We start from the raw sequence: 16,402 nt of genomic DNA, 5'->3' as shown, positions 1-16,402 counted from the left end.
GGATAGCACAGTGTGTAACCTTCAATATGTTGAGGTTTATGTTTGATAGATAAACCAGTATGAACAATTTCAGGATGGAATATGATAATGTGGCTGTGTAGGATGTTATAACGTGTTGTAAAAAATATTGATACCTGTTATTTTCTATGTTTTTCACATTATGACCACAAACTTTAATTCTACTGGTATATTATAGAACAGACCAACACAAAGTAGTGGGTACTTGTCAAAAGATTGGATAATTGTCCTGGGATTTTTAAAAAATTATTATTATTATTATTATTATTATTATTTTTTTTTTTTTTTTTCAAATAAAACTACAAAATTGCACAGAGTTCTGTCAATTTTACTTGTATACAATTGGATAAAATCCACTTCAACCAGTTGCAGATGTCTGCTGGTATGAAAGTTTAACACAGTATGAATGCAGCTATTCTTAGAAGGTCTCAGAGGTATTTTATATAACTTTGGTTAAAAAAAAAAAGAAACAAAAAAAAGAAAGACTACCATCACAAAGACAAAGTAAAATACCAGACAGGTCAGGGTTATTGCTATAAAGAAGTTTAAAGCAGGGTTAGGTGATAAAATGCATTGCAAGTTTTGAACACTGCCTGGAGCACTTCAATCCATCATTCGAAATTGGTATGAGTATAACACAACTGCAAACACTCTAAGACATCACTTTCACTTGTTCTGCCCCCAAACTCTGGAACTTTCTATGAAACATCCGGAAAATTGACTCTGTTCTTTTCAAATCAAGACTCAAAACTCATCTGTTTAGGACTATATGCTCTGTATTTATAGTAGTTTTCACTGTATTTTGCTTCCATCTGTTGTAGTATATTGCATTTGTTTTCTTCTTCTTCTTCTTCTTCTTATTCTTATTATTATTATAAAACCTAACTTCTGGGGTTACTTTAAAAAAGCTGTATGTAATAGATAACTAACATTTTCACTGGTTAGCAAAAGGATTACCCGTCTTCAAAAGGAACGCGAAAACTAGTCAAAAATAACGGGAAGCATATTTGAGGCTACCGGAGCCTCAAGGAATGATTAGGACAAAGTCATGTCCAGTTGATGTTGAAACATTAATCCAATTGATAATTGGTGGCAAGAACTGAATATAAATTTTTCACATTTTCTGTGCGACCCCGCACAGAGTAAAAAAAAATTGTGGGGCCTTAATGACCCCGTCTTTTAAGACCGCAGGAGAATTAAACACAGGAGAGAGGAGAATTTTTAATTTACATTTTCTAGCAACACTAATGCCACAAGGATTTTAGTTAATACATATATATTTTTTCTTTTTTTTTTTCCCCATTTGTGTTGTTTTGTGATGTTTCAGGAAAACATGAAGACTAAGGAATTCACATCTTAGTTTGACCTCTAAATTAGCTATTCCCTATGTGTGTAAACTCAGCCTGCAGACCTCTAGCAGTCATAGCTGCAATAGTGCTGCACTGTTGGCTGTGTGCCTAGCTTAGAAAAAAGAAGAAACAGTAATTGGTGGACAGGGAGAGAAAGGCCAACATACTACTACAGGCCTGTCTTAAATGTGTGTCTGTGTGTGATTTTACTCGTATTTTAGTATTTTATAACATGCCTACCACAACTTAGGTATGCATCAACACTTTGAGATTGCATTTTTACTTCTCCCTATTGTTAATATATTCAGGCAGCCTTCCAAAACTCCATTTGTGTCAAACGTGTTTGCCAAATGGTGTGTTTGTTATTGTCAATTCTACCTTCCAGATCTAATCTTTGAAAATCTGCAAATATAATGAAAAGGGGAGAAATAAAATTGGATTCAACAAAAAGAAAAGCAAATGAGACAAACAGAAACTGGCAAGTTAGAGGTTTGTTCGGGGTGAACCTGCTCAGCAACACAAACAGAAACAGAACCCTATGAAAAAACAAAAGCTTTTGTGCTGCTTTTGATAACGCAGTCCATCCCTTATGTCCTATCTAAACCTGTCTAGGAGAGCGCACTTGTGTAGCACCTACTACAGTCGATAGAGGCTGTCAGGGAATGGATGTGCCACCTGACAGAGTTTAGAGTGGCTGCCTGGACATCTGGAGGGTTCTGACATGATCACAGTCTTCTTTAGGTCCAGATGTAGCAAAAAGACGGATTTACTCACAGTCACTTTCTGTAATTGGAACCTTGTTTCAGCTGCGGTGGAGGCGTAGGAGGGGAGAAAGAGAAGATATAGAGGTGAATTGTGTCTTTCAGCCCAGGGTTCCTACAATGTGTTGTCTAGACATTGTAATCCTCAAGAGAGAGGAGTTAGAAGGCTGCAGGTGCCACAAGGGAGAAGTAAATGAGAATGGAAGGTCACAATAGAAAATACCTGTCTCCCTCTTACTCCTCCACTATTAAACATTTTAGATTTTCATAGGAGATTTAGCACCTTGATGATCATATTGCTCCTTATAATTGTCCTTGTTCCCTACAGAAATCATTTATCTTCAGAATGTAGTTTTATAATGTAGTCATGCAAATTGAGTCTCCAACATATATTTTAACTGTAACTTATTTTTCTGAAGATGTTAGATGACATTGATTGTGTTTCTCTTTCACATATGAGAAATCATAACCTCTGATCAAATAACAATAAGTGAGAAACTTCCTGCTGATGGATACTTGTCAGTATCTTCTAACAAAAGTCTAGAATTAGATCTTTTTTTTTTTTTTTTTTTGATCTTTTTTTTTTTTTTTTTTTACCAAAGTGATGTCAAAATGGTTACAAAATGACAGTTGACACTGTCAACTGTAGTAGATAACTTGTTTTTTTTTGTATCTGAAAAACATGACTAAAACGACAACAGTTCAAAATGGAGAAGACGTATACATGACCAGCAAATATCAAGGAACTTGTAGCTCCCTCCACATTTACTGGCATCTCTGGTAATCTTGCCCATGTCTACAGTAAAAACAAACTCTGACTTGAGCAATATGAAATATTAGTTTCCTGTTTATTTTGTTATTTTTCAGTTCATCTCAATGCAAATATCTGATGCTGAACAGGCCAAAACTGACATTCACCTTGCCTTAAAGAAGGAAAAAGAAAGAAAAACGTGATGCTGCCAACACCTTCTTTCACTTTGTGTAAGGTGTTTTTTTGATATGTGGTGCTGTTTTTGTGCCAAATCTTACTACTGTTTGTTTGTTTGTTTGTTTTCTGACTCTGTTAGGTATCCTGAGTGATCTGTAATGTTGTGGACCGTTTTCTCTTCTAAAGATCCTTAGAACTTTGTTAAAGTCCAGGGTGCCATAAGCCATCTGAAGTACATTTTATGCAAAAATTTGTCAGACTTTCCCACACAACTGAAAATGAGTCATCTCTGGGACTTTCTCCAGGATAATTATTTGAAGTATATTGCCAAATATCTGAGAAATGGTCCACCAGACACAAACTCCCCCTCCTCTTCGACTCTTTCAGTTCCCAGACATAAATCCTGTTGAAAACTTGTGGACTGAGCTCAAGAACAAAAAGCATGAGAGGACCCAAGAGTCTGGCTGATCTACAGAGACTGTCGAAAGAGAAATCATCTCTGTATGCTCTAATCTTGTCAATTTTTGTCGAAGTGCTAAATAATGTCCCATTCGTAGAAGGTGGCTTGTTAAAAGTTTTAATGGATGCCACTTAGAAAGCTACTATTGATGTAGCATAAAACAAAATATGGTGTAGTGTAGGTTCCCAAATCTTCCACCTCCTCTCAAAAAATATTCAAATTACAAGTGTTATTCATTTTAAGACTTTTTGCACATCAGTTGTTAATTAATGTGGAGGTGGCTGATGGAAGTCAAGTTTTCTAAGACTTACTTTCCAATCTATTTTCAATAACACTGAGAAAGCACAGTCTGTGTACAATTTACCTCCCAGTGGAGGTTAGGAATCACAGCCACACCCAAATGGTTAATATTCACAAATACTTGAGAACAACTTTAAAAACACATGTAAGTACATAGTGTAATAGTTTAAAACACCAAATAGACCTTAATATATGTTAATATGAACATTAGAAACTGTATAAGTCCTACCACAGAAGCTACTATCAGCAGTCTTCCTTAATTCTGCTCTTCGGGCCAATCAGAGGCAAGAAGAATAAATAGTACTCCTTGGTTGGCTGCTTTGCAAATGCCATCCAATAGTATATCAAGTAGCAATGCAGCTAGACATGTTTAGCTTCCAAAGTTTTTTTTTTTTTTCCAAATATGCAAGATATGCTTTATAAAACAAAAAAAAAAAACATTGCAAAAAGGTGGATTTCCCACAAATAATTTTGAGTGATGTTCTACATTAAAAACGCAAATAGGTAAATCTGTGAATACTGGACTGCAAATAGGTGGGGGTTCACTGCATGTATGCCATTTGTTTCTTCATGTAATTCCAACTAGTAACACACAGGACAAATCTTTGAAATGGTTTGACTTATGACTTAAAGTTATAATTCAATGCAGTGTTTACCAGTACTCTCTGATGTTTTGCTTCTCACCGAGTATATTTGGTTGTTGTTTTTGGTGGGGGATGTTTGGGAAGTTTTTTGCAGCAATTTAAGCTGCATCCAAACCAAACAAAATATGTGCCATTTTTTTATGTTACAACTGTCATTGCCTTGATGGTATTCATATGAAACTCTTTTAAATCATTCTCTCCACAGTGAAGTTTGACGACTGCATGGGGAATGAAGCCGTGGTTTTCCAGAGCACCGACCCGGTCTTCAACGTCCGGACAGATGGATCCATCTTTGCCAAGGGACAGGGAGCCGGCTTGGATGAGACAGTTCAGTTTAAAGTGACAGCGCGTGGCCCTCACACAAATGTCTGGGAGACTGTGGTTCAACTGACCCTGATTGACCTGTCGTCATCAGGGCAAAATGAAAATGAGGTGAGTTACACACAGAAATATCACGCTTCAAGTTTCAATTATCATCTCAAAGGTCCCTTTTTCTATCACATTTCCTCCAGTGGTCTGGTGATACTAACAGCCCAGAATCAGGTCAAAACTCCTTGGGGATTTGAGAACTGGAGAGAGAGTGGGTGAGAGTAGCAGCAATGGCAGACGGTTAAAAGTGATAAAATCGCACTGCCACATGGGGGAGAGAATGTTTCCCTTAGCCATAAGCTGTTATTGGAAAACATCCGGCGCCTGTGCACCCCAGGGGTTCTTGGCTCTTTCGTTTCTATTTAAAAGCTGTCAGAGGTCAGGCGAAGACTGAGCAGTCTGAGCTAAGCTGTCCCCATGAATACAGAAGCACATGGCCAAATCAGATAGTCGATACCAACACGAGCCTTAATCAGATTAAAGCAATGAAAACACAAATAATTAAGAGCCAGTGTTCACTTACTTGGTGCAACATCTTCCCAGGATCAATAGGTTTTTCACCAGATCAAGTCTAAATGAGATGGAAATGCAATATAAGTTATAATTATATAATACCTAAACCTCTCACACAGTTTCCTATCTTGCTGTTTATGTCACATAAAAAACATTTTTTTTTTTTTACAAACAACATAGGATATTTATAGAATAATATAGGATATAGAAAGACTAAAAACTGCAGTAAATTGTTTATAAAACTTATCATGTTCCTAGTAGTTGGAATAGCAATACCAGCTTGTGAAATTGGTAATAGTATTCCACATGTAGCTACAACTCCAAGTTGTTCTGTGTTCATCAGAAAAATGTATTAACAAATAATTTGTCCTTTTAAAAAGTAATTTTCTAATACCGCAAGTCTTAAGGAATAACTGACAGATTGTTAAATCACATAACAAACTTTGCTTTAAACAAAGTAACTGTCTGGGACATTCATAAGTCTCACAATAATTTTTCAGCGGCATTGAGATTCCCAACGTGTGTATTTAAATCGTTTAAAAAGTAGAACTCATAGAAGACACAGTTTTGTATGCGTTTCCTTGAAAGTTGTGAGAAAATTGAATAGGTGACTCAAAATCAGCCCTTGAATCAATGAGACAAATAGAGAGTGTGACCTCAACCAGCAAACTATTTATTATTGTAAGTATAAATATGCGTTTCATGGGCTGAATAGCCTGGCTTTTATCTACATAATTTTGTAATTCAGGCAATTCAAATGATTCACCGCATGGTATGAGCCTTAGTGTTAAAGCACGGAGTATTAAAGGTCAAATGAGAGGCTATTTTGCTTTATTTCCCAGTGAGTCCATGAATAGCACATGAATAGACAGACGAATGACGGAGGAGCAAGAACGTGTGGTCAGCAGTCACAGGTATGCTACAAGTTGTAAGCGTCATGTATTCAGGAGGAGAACGCAGGGCACTGAAACAAAACGTGATGTTTCATTATGGAAATGCCGCTTTGTGGTGCGCTCTGTTGAATAATAACTTCCAGATGTCTCGGTAGCCAGGGGCTGGCTGATATCAAAGCATGCAGGGTTTTGGGGAGGCAGTGCTGTGGAGGGGAAGAGCTGGGACCATCGCCAGCTGGCTAAGGCTGACGGCACCAGGGCTGTGGGTCCGCATCCATTTCACACTCGCTGATTCCTGTTCACATAGCATTGGTGTGCCTAAGCGAGTGTGTGTTCGGTATGTGTGTGAGGATGTTATTTTATTGTGGGAGATTATGCTGGATCAAGTACGAATTATGCTAATTTTGCATTTAATTTTTAATGCCGTGTATGTTCTGTGTGTGTTTGTCCTTTTGTTTTGGGCATAAAATGTCTTATATTTGCGAGCCTATGGGTTTGAGCTTTGCAAGGCTCCATGCCAAAGCATATGCTCTCTATCTGTGCTGGATTAAATGCAAATAACACAACCTTTAAATCACTAAATCCAGAAAGCTGTTGTTAGAAATTCTGATCTAAATCCAGCCTATCTGTGCTGTTTTGTCAACCATCTCTGATAATGGTTTCAGTAAGTGCACAAACACCGTTCCGTAACTTGTTCCCCCATCCCCACCCCCCTTTGGTTGCAACACGCTTCAGCACTTTTCATTTTTCTTTCTGCCAAAGTGTGAATAAGACTCTGAGGAGCAAGGTTTCATTAAACTTGCTCCATGATAGGGGGAAAAAAAAGCTCACTTAAGGTTTTTTGTACTGGTGATGGCACTGCCCTTTTTTCTGGCTTTGTCTCCTTTCCTCTGTCTTTTTTTCTTCAGTTTCCCCCAGGAGCTCACTAGTACCTGTTAGCATGTGCAGATAAAAAGCTCTGGTGTTTCACTTATTTAGTGCAAGGGAATGGGTGAAGATGAGGGGTGTGGGAGTAGGTAGGTGGGTGGGTAGGTGGGTGGGTGGGTGGATTATCTCACATCTGCTTCTGACAACTCTCACTCTCATTCATTTCAGTTTAACCTTAACGTGTGTTTCACTACTTTGCGGGGAATGGAGGCATGAGCTGCAGTCAACCCCACTAAGCTTTTATCTGTCTTACAAAGAAAAAAAAAGAAAAAAAGAATCTATTTGTCCAGACCTAGATCACATCTATCACATCCCACTTTACTGACAAATCACGTTTGTGCACACAGGCATGCTGTACTGGCAGAGGCCAGTCTGTCGAATGTGGACTGAATGTAAAGGTTCATTTGCATGTTCTAGTGAAGCTGTCACACAGTACAACAAACACTGAATATGGAAACATGTTTGGAAGGCTGGATTGCCTGTTTTGCGAACTGGTAACGTTGTACACAGATAGGAGAAAGTGTCAGCGTTTGTGTGGGTCGATGCATGTCAGCATGTTGCTCAGGAGTGTAATTAAGAGTGTTGTGTTTTTCAAGGACTTTGCCTCCCCTAGTGGCCAAAATAAGAGATAAACCATAGGTATGTGAACCTATTTTGCTTATTTATAATCAAATGTTTCAGACTGTGAAACAGTGTCAATATAGAACAATAATTGAATTAAAAAAGAAAACAGTTTTCAAATAATTTTCAAATGAGGATTTTATTTATGAAAAGAAAAAAAGGCATTTAAACCAAGTGGATAAGTAATTGTAAACATAGTAGATACTTGTGTCACATTTGGTAGACAATCATCAGCATCAGTATTTAATCAGAGTAGTAAAAATGTTTTTTTGTTTTTTTTAATCAAGTATTTTTGTTTCCCAGAAAAAAACAGCAAGTGGGTGTGATCTTAAAGTAAATAAATAAATCTGACCAAAATAAAAAAAAATAATTTCTCTGTTAAGCTACTGCAACAGTACAACACAGTTTTTACATTATAAGAGAATATCAGATTTAGAGCACGGAGACTTGCCTTGTACACTGTGACTTTTCAGGATCCATGACTAAAATAGCGAGCACATAAAAACCCTCAGTTTTTAAGCTAACAATCAGCATCAGTGATATTAATGCAGCTGGTTTTTACTACCATTGTGGGGCACAGAAATCTGTTCTAATATATTTGACATGGACATTTAAAGAGCAATCATAGTGGATTTTCTTATGATGATGAATCTAACAAACTCTCTTAACTGAAGTCCAATGCCAACCTAGAGCTCCCTCACCAACCACATTTTCTGTAACAATCTTTCCCTTTGCTCTGTCACTTAAAGTGTCATTGGAAAACGCAGAACAAGATGTTTAAAGCCGCACGTTTGGATGATCAAAGCAAACATGACACTTACCCCAGAATCCCCCCACCATCTACGGCCCACACCATTACCCACCCACACAAACCCATGCATGCATAAACCGTAAGTCAGGTTAGTTGGCACATTTTCTGTAAAACAGCCTTAAAAGCTTTTCTTTTTCTTCTTCTTCGCCTTCTTCTTGATCGTCCATCTAATGAAGCAACCTTGAAAGCATTGTTTCCGCTGGCAGATACAACCCAACCCCCTACGGAGCCTTGACCAGGCAAGAACAAACAGATAGTCAAAGAAAAAAAAAACAACACTTTTTTATAGACTGCATGGTACAGGACCTTCAACTTTCAATATGTGCCAGGAGCCATTGCTGCCTTACACTGTGGTCTGCTCCTGTGGTGTATTTTCTCAGTGTTTTCAAATGTCAGCTGTTGTGGTGGATCTGTAAGTCGATACATTCTAAATGAAATGTAGAATATCTACTAACCACACCAATCTTAACATATGCTACAGTGTTACACATAGTGTTATGATATATAAATATATATTAAAATAATCTATTTTCTTTATGCCAAACTTCACACAATTTCTTTTGTACATTGGTCCAAACACCATCCTGTCCACACAAACATTCACACACTCAGAAATTCCACCTCAACAGTTCCATGGGCTTTAATAAAACATTCCTTGAGGGTGGTTTCCAGTCACTGTTTTTTTTTTGTTTTTTTTTTTCAAACCCAAATACTTGCTACCATGACTCCCCAATTGTTTTATAATGTTCTGTATTTTATTATTATTATTATTATTGTTTAGATTATATTTCACTTCTGGATTTGTGATTTTATGCTGACTGGGAGTAGATTCAAGCAAAGAATTAGTGAAGACTACACAGTTCTACACCTTGCAGACATAAAACTTGAAACTTTGCTGGACATCAACATTTTTAGTTGTTTGCATTCGGTGCTTTGCATAGTACAGGAATTCGCAAATAAAGCTCTCTTTCTCGACTCCGCATTTCTTTATTCACGCTTTAGGAGTCTAATGGATGACATCTTTATTCCTTATTATGTGCCTGTTGAAAGTATTTTCACGTACGGACACTAAATCTAGGTAGCATTAGCTTTATTGCGTGATATGTGATGTGCATTGTTCTGACACAAGATTGAGTTAATGCTCATAAAGAGGTTGAAAATGGGCTCCCTTCTTGTTCTTTTTCTGATCATCTCTCAAAAAGACAGTTTTGTGGTGGACCTGAACATATGTGAGGACAGGAGCACAATAAATGATTGAAGTGTATATCTGTGACTCAGCTGACTGTCTGCTAAAAGAGGCTTTAAATCCAACATCAGACATGCTCTCTGTTAATAGGCTTTTTATATCCAACATAAATGACAAAGCCTGAAGTTTATGGTCTTGTTCACACCCATATATACAGACATAACAAGTAATGCCAGCTCTGTTCTGCCCTGCTGGTGCTTTCTTTCCTGTCACATTTCTGTCGGCACTTAAAAGTTTAGATTTATTTTTCTAATTCTCAGAATACATTGAGGACACAACTTCCATGTTCAGAGTATTTTAGCCTTTGAGCAATTAGTTTAAAGAACATGCTTGTTATACATTGTGAACTTCAGCTCCATAGCAACACTTTGTGTAGGTGATGAAATGACACTGAGTAGTTCACAATTATGGCCTTATGCAGGAGGTATAGAGAGCTATTGAAATATCATATTATTTTTATTCCCATTTCAAAGACTTCTCAGAACAGCAAGGCTATTGTAAGAGGTTGGACTGCACTTTTTAAACATGAAAGAGCAGCTTATCGAGAGTTTACGCTCAGATCAATCTTTGTTTGCATTACAGAGATTCTGTGTTATTACATGTTAATGTTTTTTTTTTCTATTTTTCCTACTATTCACACAAGGGTTGAACTACTAATACAACTTCACTTTGCTACTACATTATTTTACATTTCCTTCTTCCATCACTAATTATTTCCTGAGGAAAAAAAAAATTGCATAGACATAATATGCTGTGTGATGTTACAGCCTAGTAATGATATTATAAATATTGAGGTAATATTTTGTATTTTGTGAGAAAAAATATAGAAGTTGGTTTGTGTTGGCACTGCTGGAAAAACAGCTCTGCTCCTCCATGGTGCCATTTTTGTGAAATCTGGGGCGAATCATCAGTTTGGTGGCCCATATTAACCCCTGGCAGTCAAAACAGCTTGACATCCCACAATCAGCCAGGGGCTGTTTGTGGCTCACAGCTGTGTGTGTGTGTGTGTGTGTGTGTGTGTGTGTGTGTTTGCTGTAATAACAGAGAACGAGCCCTCACTAGGTCTAATGAGTAAAGCTTTATGAAAACGTTACTCTCTCTGTCATCTGAATTTTTGCCTTGAGACTGAAACAACTTTAGCATATTATTGGTTGCTGTTGTAATCATCAGCACATACAAGCTTATGATTAAAGTCTTGCCTTGTCTTTTCTTAAAGGTCACAGAGGAAGCAGGGAACATCAGTGAGCAAAACAAGAAGAAGGACGCGTCGCAGGCACCAACTCCTGTCATCATGTTCCCAGGGTCCCGCGTCAACAGCACCGGGGGTCTCCGAAGGCAGAAGAGAGACTGGGTGATCCCACCAATCAACGTGGCGGAAAATTCTCGTGGACCATTCCCTCAGATGCTTGTCAGTGTAAGTGACAGGTTTGATTGGCTGCAGCGGTGATTTGCTCAGAATTTACAGCTGGGATTTCTCGAGGGCGCTTCACAGCTACCACTGATTGGGGACGTGCGTAATGAAGGGTGATAAAGCACAGAAATGCATTAGCATAACTAGTTTGCTCTCCACATCCTTGAAGATGATTGTGTTGTGGTCCCCTGATGTAATTAGAGCTACAGTATCTTAAGGTATTTAAAAAGCCCTGGCTGACCCTGAGAAGTTTTCCCTTCAGACACACAGTGCTCCTAAGCAGTTAAAGCCTCTCACAAAAGAGGCCCATTGGGTTTACAGATAGCCAAATATTATTAATTTCCATTTTGCATTATCGAAGTGCCTTATTGTTCAATTTCATTTTTTGATGTTCAGTTGTTGTTGTTTTTTTTTATGAATGCTGTCTAAAAGCACAGAATAACTGTGCTGATTTTTTTTTCTCTTGTTTGCAGACACAACTAAATATTCATTGTTCCCATGAAACAATGATTTGCAGTTTAAATCTAAAGTTATAACATAAAAAGGGACTAATTTGAATCTATAAGTAAATTACACATATACACATTGAGATGTAACACCAACAACTGAGAGTAATTTTATTCCTTGAAAAAAATACGGAGTTCTAATAAGGCTGTAATTTGAAAACAGCATGCAGGATGCTGGATATCAAGCGCATACATCTGTCGAAGGACAAAAATCATGAATAAATGTATGTTTGTGCAAATGTTTCGTTGCACAAAGGCTTGACTCACAGAGAGCCTAAAATTCACAACCAAAGAATGACAGCTCTGTCTCTCTCATCGCCGAGCTGTAAATGTAAAGCTTGTGGCACTCTCTTCAATTTATACAGAAGTGTTCCAAGGGACTGTTGCCTCATTCCCGGGTCTGTCTTTCCATCTTTATTTTTTTTATCTGGAATATCTAGCCATCAGCTTTTCCCTGTTGTTTACAAAACTCCCTGGGCTTATCTCTGCTGGGTTTAAATTGTGCAAAGGAAGCATTTTTTTGTTTGTTTGTTTCACTTCTTTGTTTTTCATCCAGGTTTTATCCTTTTCCCAGAGAAAATAAAAGCTAGAGCTGCTTGAAGAGAATTTTTTTTTATCTACCTTTTTTTTCCCCCTATTGAGATATAAAACATTGAGTATAAAGGGAAGTTTTTGAATTGGACTGCTTCTACAGCTGGAGTCTGTCCCATCAGCCTGGTACTGTCTCTCTCGCATCTCCGTCTGAACTTTCTAAACCCTTTAACAGTACTGTACCAGCAATAAACTAATAGGATAGCTGTGCTGCTTCTTAGAACTGGTCAGAACCAAAGTAACAGAGGTGATAGTGCAGAAAGAAAGAGCAAGGGCATCAGAGGAACATTTGGAAGTACAGTGCGCAGCCAAACACAATCCATTTTGTGCAGTAAATAGGTCCGTCAGGGGCTAGTGGATTGCTAAGAGTTGAGCGTTCGGAGCAGAAGAGAAGCGATGCGTGCTGATGCCTTTGTTCAGCTCTGAGGCTCTCATCTTTCCCTTTAATGATGACTGGAGGGCAGGTGTGGGCATACAGAGAGCTACAGATCTGAACAAACAGATGCAGGTCTGTGGCATGGGGATGATTTTGCCAACTTTTTTGTTTTTGTATTTAGTCTGGTTTAGTAACTTTTATTGTCCTCTTAGGGTTACGTACAGGCTTTCACTACCCCTCAGTCAAAACTGAACATGAAACAATGCCTTCTATGCTTATACTTAGCTGCCAAGTGGGCATTAAGCATTTAAAATCATTTGCATTACTTGATTTTAACAGGTGCTTGGAAGTTAAATATATAACATGATTTTTTATTTTTATTTTTTTTTGCCCAGTCAGAATTGGGTCATTGTTTGACAGCTGCCTTCCCACAAATTCTGGCAAGGACATAAATGCACAAAAGACGTGTTAATGGTTTATTTAAAGCAACACCAGAGACCGCAGCAGGTTTTGGGCTTTTCCTGAGGATGTTCCATGTAACACCAGCACTGTAAAAAATAAAATAAAATCTCCATCTGAGCCCATGACTTTGCTGTGCCAGTAGACACCCACCAAAGACGCCACCAGAGGCCACAAAACTATGTCAGGCAAAAGATAGGGTACCAAGTACAAGACTCATTTTTTTATGACATTGATGGTAGCCATTACACACAAAAATGATTAAAAAAAAATCGGGTATGATAGTAAGTTGTGCTGATCGTCTTGTGAAACAGCCTGCTTTGTCTAATTTACATTTTTAACATTAAACTCAACATGGGACCCAGTTGAATTCTGAGCATTTTCAATTTTGTGGACTTTAAATTTGAAATGTCTATAGATTTCACCATTTTATATAAAATGACTCTGACATATAGTCAATAAAAGATATGTTTTAAAAAATAATTAAAACCGAGGAGAAATATTCTGATTGCATAGAAGCAAAATAAAATAGAACCTCTTCAGAACATCAGTGTGCAGGATTTAGATCAGGTTGAAAAAAAGGCTTCTTTACTTGGAGGAGTTGCTATGTTACCTGTTGTTGGATAACAACAGAGTAAGACAAACTTTAAAATATTATTTATTAGCAATCAAGCAGGTTCTTTTTGTTTCGCCTGTGACCACAGACAATGTGTGAGCCCTCAGTTCCAGCTTAATGATTCTTATGATCCAGCTAAACTTAAATTATGAACTGTAAACTAAAGTCTGTCTGGTCAAACCAACACAATCTCAAAATGCGATAAAACAAATTAAATAGTCAACACTATGAGTTAAAAAAAATATTGTGTCGTGTATTTTCTGTATTGCTGAGTGCTTTGCTTCTTCTATTGAAATTAAAATGTTTTATCTGGAAATGTTTAACTGTTCAAAACTCTTCAGTTTTATCTGTTGTAATTGTTTTTTTGTTCTTTTTTTCTGAACCAAATCAAAGTGATCGTGACTTGATCCTGACTGCATTTAGATTCACCATAAAATTATGTAAATTGTAATTCTGAAAATAAATTAGCTGAATGGGAACATGCCAATTTTGAAAGAAAATATATTTGTTTTGATTGAAAGTTTTTGTTTGTTTTTTGCGCTAGGAGGACGTGGTTTGTCAGTCGTATCAAAATTTGTACATTTTGGAAAAAAAAATAAACGTGTGGAAAACCTAAGATAAAATAATCTTAAAATTTCTTCAAACTACCATCAGTACTAACTGGCAGCTTCACTGCTTTGTTTCCTAATACATCACACATTTGATGTTCCCAAAGAAGACAAAATGTTTACTTTTTTAATATTACTATGCCTTCATAATCATTTACAGGATAGCAAGGTTTCAGAGAAGGGTTTTTAGTCTGTATTTCTCTAAACGTGGCATCACTCGGTGTCCTGCTTCCCCTAATGGTCTGTGAAGTCAGTGCCCTACCTAATGAGCTGTTCTGTCATCCAACACAAACCTGAGTGACGTACAGACAGGGACCTTCATCATCGGCATCCCACCACTTTTCTCGCTGCCCTCACCAAGTTGCCATCAGCCGGACAGGTGAGGTGACAGCAGCTCTCTCCTGCATCTCTGTGGGTCTGCAGCACTGTCACTTTGATCAGAGTTACACAATGTCGGGCAGGTGTCAGGATAGAGGCCTCTCTGACTGGCCTGTGAGCTAGCAGCTCAACATGGCTTGAGGGAAATGCTGTCCAGGCAGTTCTGTGCTCCTACCGGCCTCTAAAACAGGAACTGCACATCACAGCTCCAAGAGATATTTCTGATTGCGTTTTATTAAGAGTGGGGCTGGGGGCAAAAAAAAAAAAAAATGGCTCAACAGCCTCACGCTTTCCCACTTTAAATCAAGATGTTTTGTTCATATTGTAACAAGGAGGCTCGATGTTGGACCCAATCAGCCTCGAGTATGCCAGACGTGAGGTCAAATACAGCCGTTCTGTCTTTGCAAATAAGAGACAGCAGTACTTATGTTCCAGTATTTGTTTGTTTTTTTTTAGCTAATGGGTAAGTAAGCTGTGTAACATCTCACAGAAGAAACAAGAGAAAGAGATCCAGAAAGGTAACTGTCAAATAAAGATTGAGCAGTAGAATTTTTCTAAAGTAAACAGCTGTTCTTTGTTTTTCACTTTCTTCTGTAGCCAAACACCCATCAATAACATGTAAGGGATATTGATTTTTCTGTTTTCTTTTCTTTTTTTCTTTTTTTTTTTTCCAGAGGCTTTTTGAAAACCTAAATTGATCCACACACGTCTCCTACGGCACCAAGGCATTGATTTCTTTTGCAAAAGTAAATAAAGACTCACTGTAACCACCACCAGTTTACCCACGCCATAACTTCCTCCATTTAAACAGTCCTAAAAAAAACAAAAAAAAAAACAGAGAAATGAAAACAATAAATCGATGGAAGCAAAAACTGGACTATTTGCCGACAGTTGTTGTGAAGCTTTTTTTTTTTTTTTTGATTGATCAGAGGTCAGATTTGGTTTCAGGGCAGGACATGTTGTGAAATGTTCTTCCCATTCTTAATTCTTCGTTCTTAGTTCTTAGTTGATTTTGTCTATTTTCTGCCCCAGAAAGCATAGGAACGTATCGTTTAACATAGATGCAATGCTTCAACTGAACTGATAATTTAATAGGTGGAAAATATGTTTCATTTTGGAATTTTTTTTGTAGAAGTATTATGGATGCAAATTTTAAGAATTATTAGACATTCACTGATCATTAAAAGGTTGTTACAAAGTATTGCCCATTGCATTTTGTCAGGTACCTTCCAGTTTTGGGCTAAGATTGAATTTGAGTGACACGCTCAATATTTGGTTGTTTCTGTGGTTTATCAGTTTTTACATCACTTTTCATGTCAGGGACAAGTGATGTAAGACATTTTGGGATTAAGTAATCCCAAAATGTCTTCTGAGTACAACTATAGGACAACAATAATTTTTCCTTCAATAATAGCTTTTGACTCTGGTATGGAAGAGAGGATTTTTGACTTTCCAATTTGCTGTTACATGTCAGGACTGGCAGGTGGCTGATTCTTAGAATATATAAAATATTTATTGATCATTGCACTGTATTTAAATGAAGGAAACATCCAAGAGAGCAATAACTAAATAACTGGATAATTATCTAAGATTTGTCTCTGATAGATTAGATGGAAA

At 37.4% G+C, this 16,402-nt stretch overlaps 1 protein-coding gene across 1 annotated transcript in view; it reads left to right on the top strand.

Moving 5' to 3' along the window:
* Positions 1 to 16,402, top strand: part of LOC103147793 (cadherin-4) — a 253,551-nt gene that overhangs the window by 174,739 nt on the left and 62,410 nt on the right. Inside the window, exons 4-5 of the mRNA XM_016678784.1 lie at positions 4,666 to 4,892; positions 11,057 to 11,254. Of these exons, the coding sequence (XP_016534270.1) occupies positions 4,666 to 4,892; positions 11,057 to 11,254 (425 nt within the window). The remainder of the gene's footprint in view (positions 1 to 4,665; positions 4,893 to 11,056; positions 11,255 to 16,402) is intronic.

Source organism: Poecilia formosa, unplaced genomic scaffold (genome assembly GCF_000485575.1).
Source record: "Poecilia formosa unplaced genomic scaffold, Poecilia_formosa-5.1.2 Scaffold190, whole genome shotgun sequence".
NCBI lineage: Eukaryota > Metazoa > Chordata > Actinopteri > Cyprinodontiformes > Poeciliidae > Poecilia > Poecilia formosa.
This window is presented reverse-complemented; position numbering and strand designations above follow the sequence as displayed.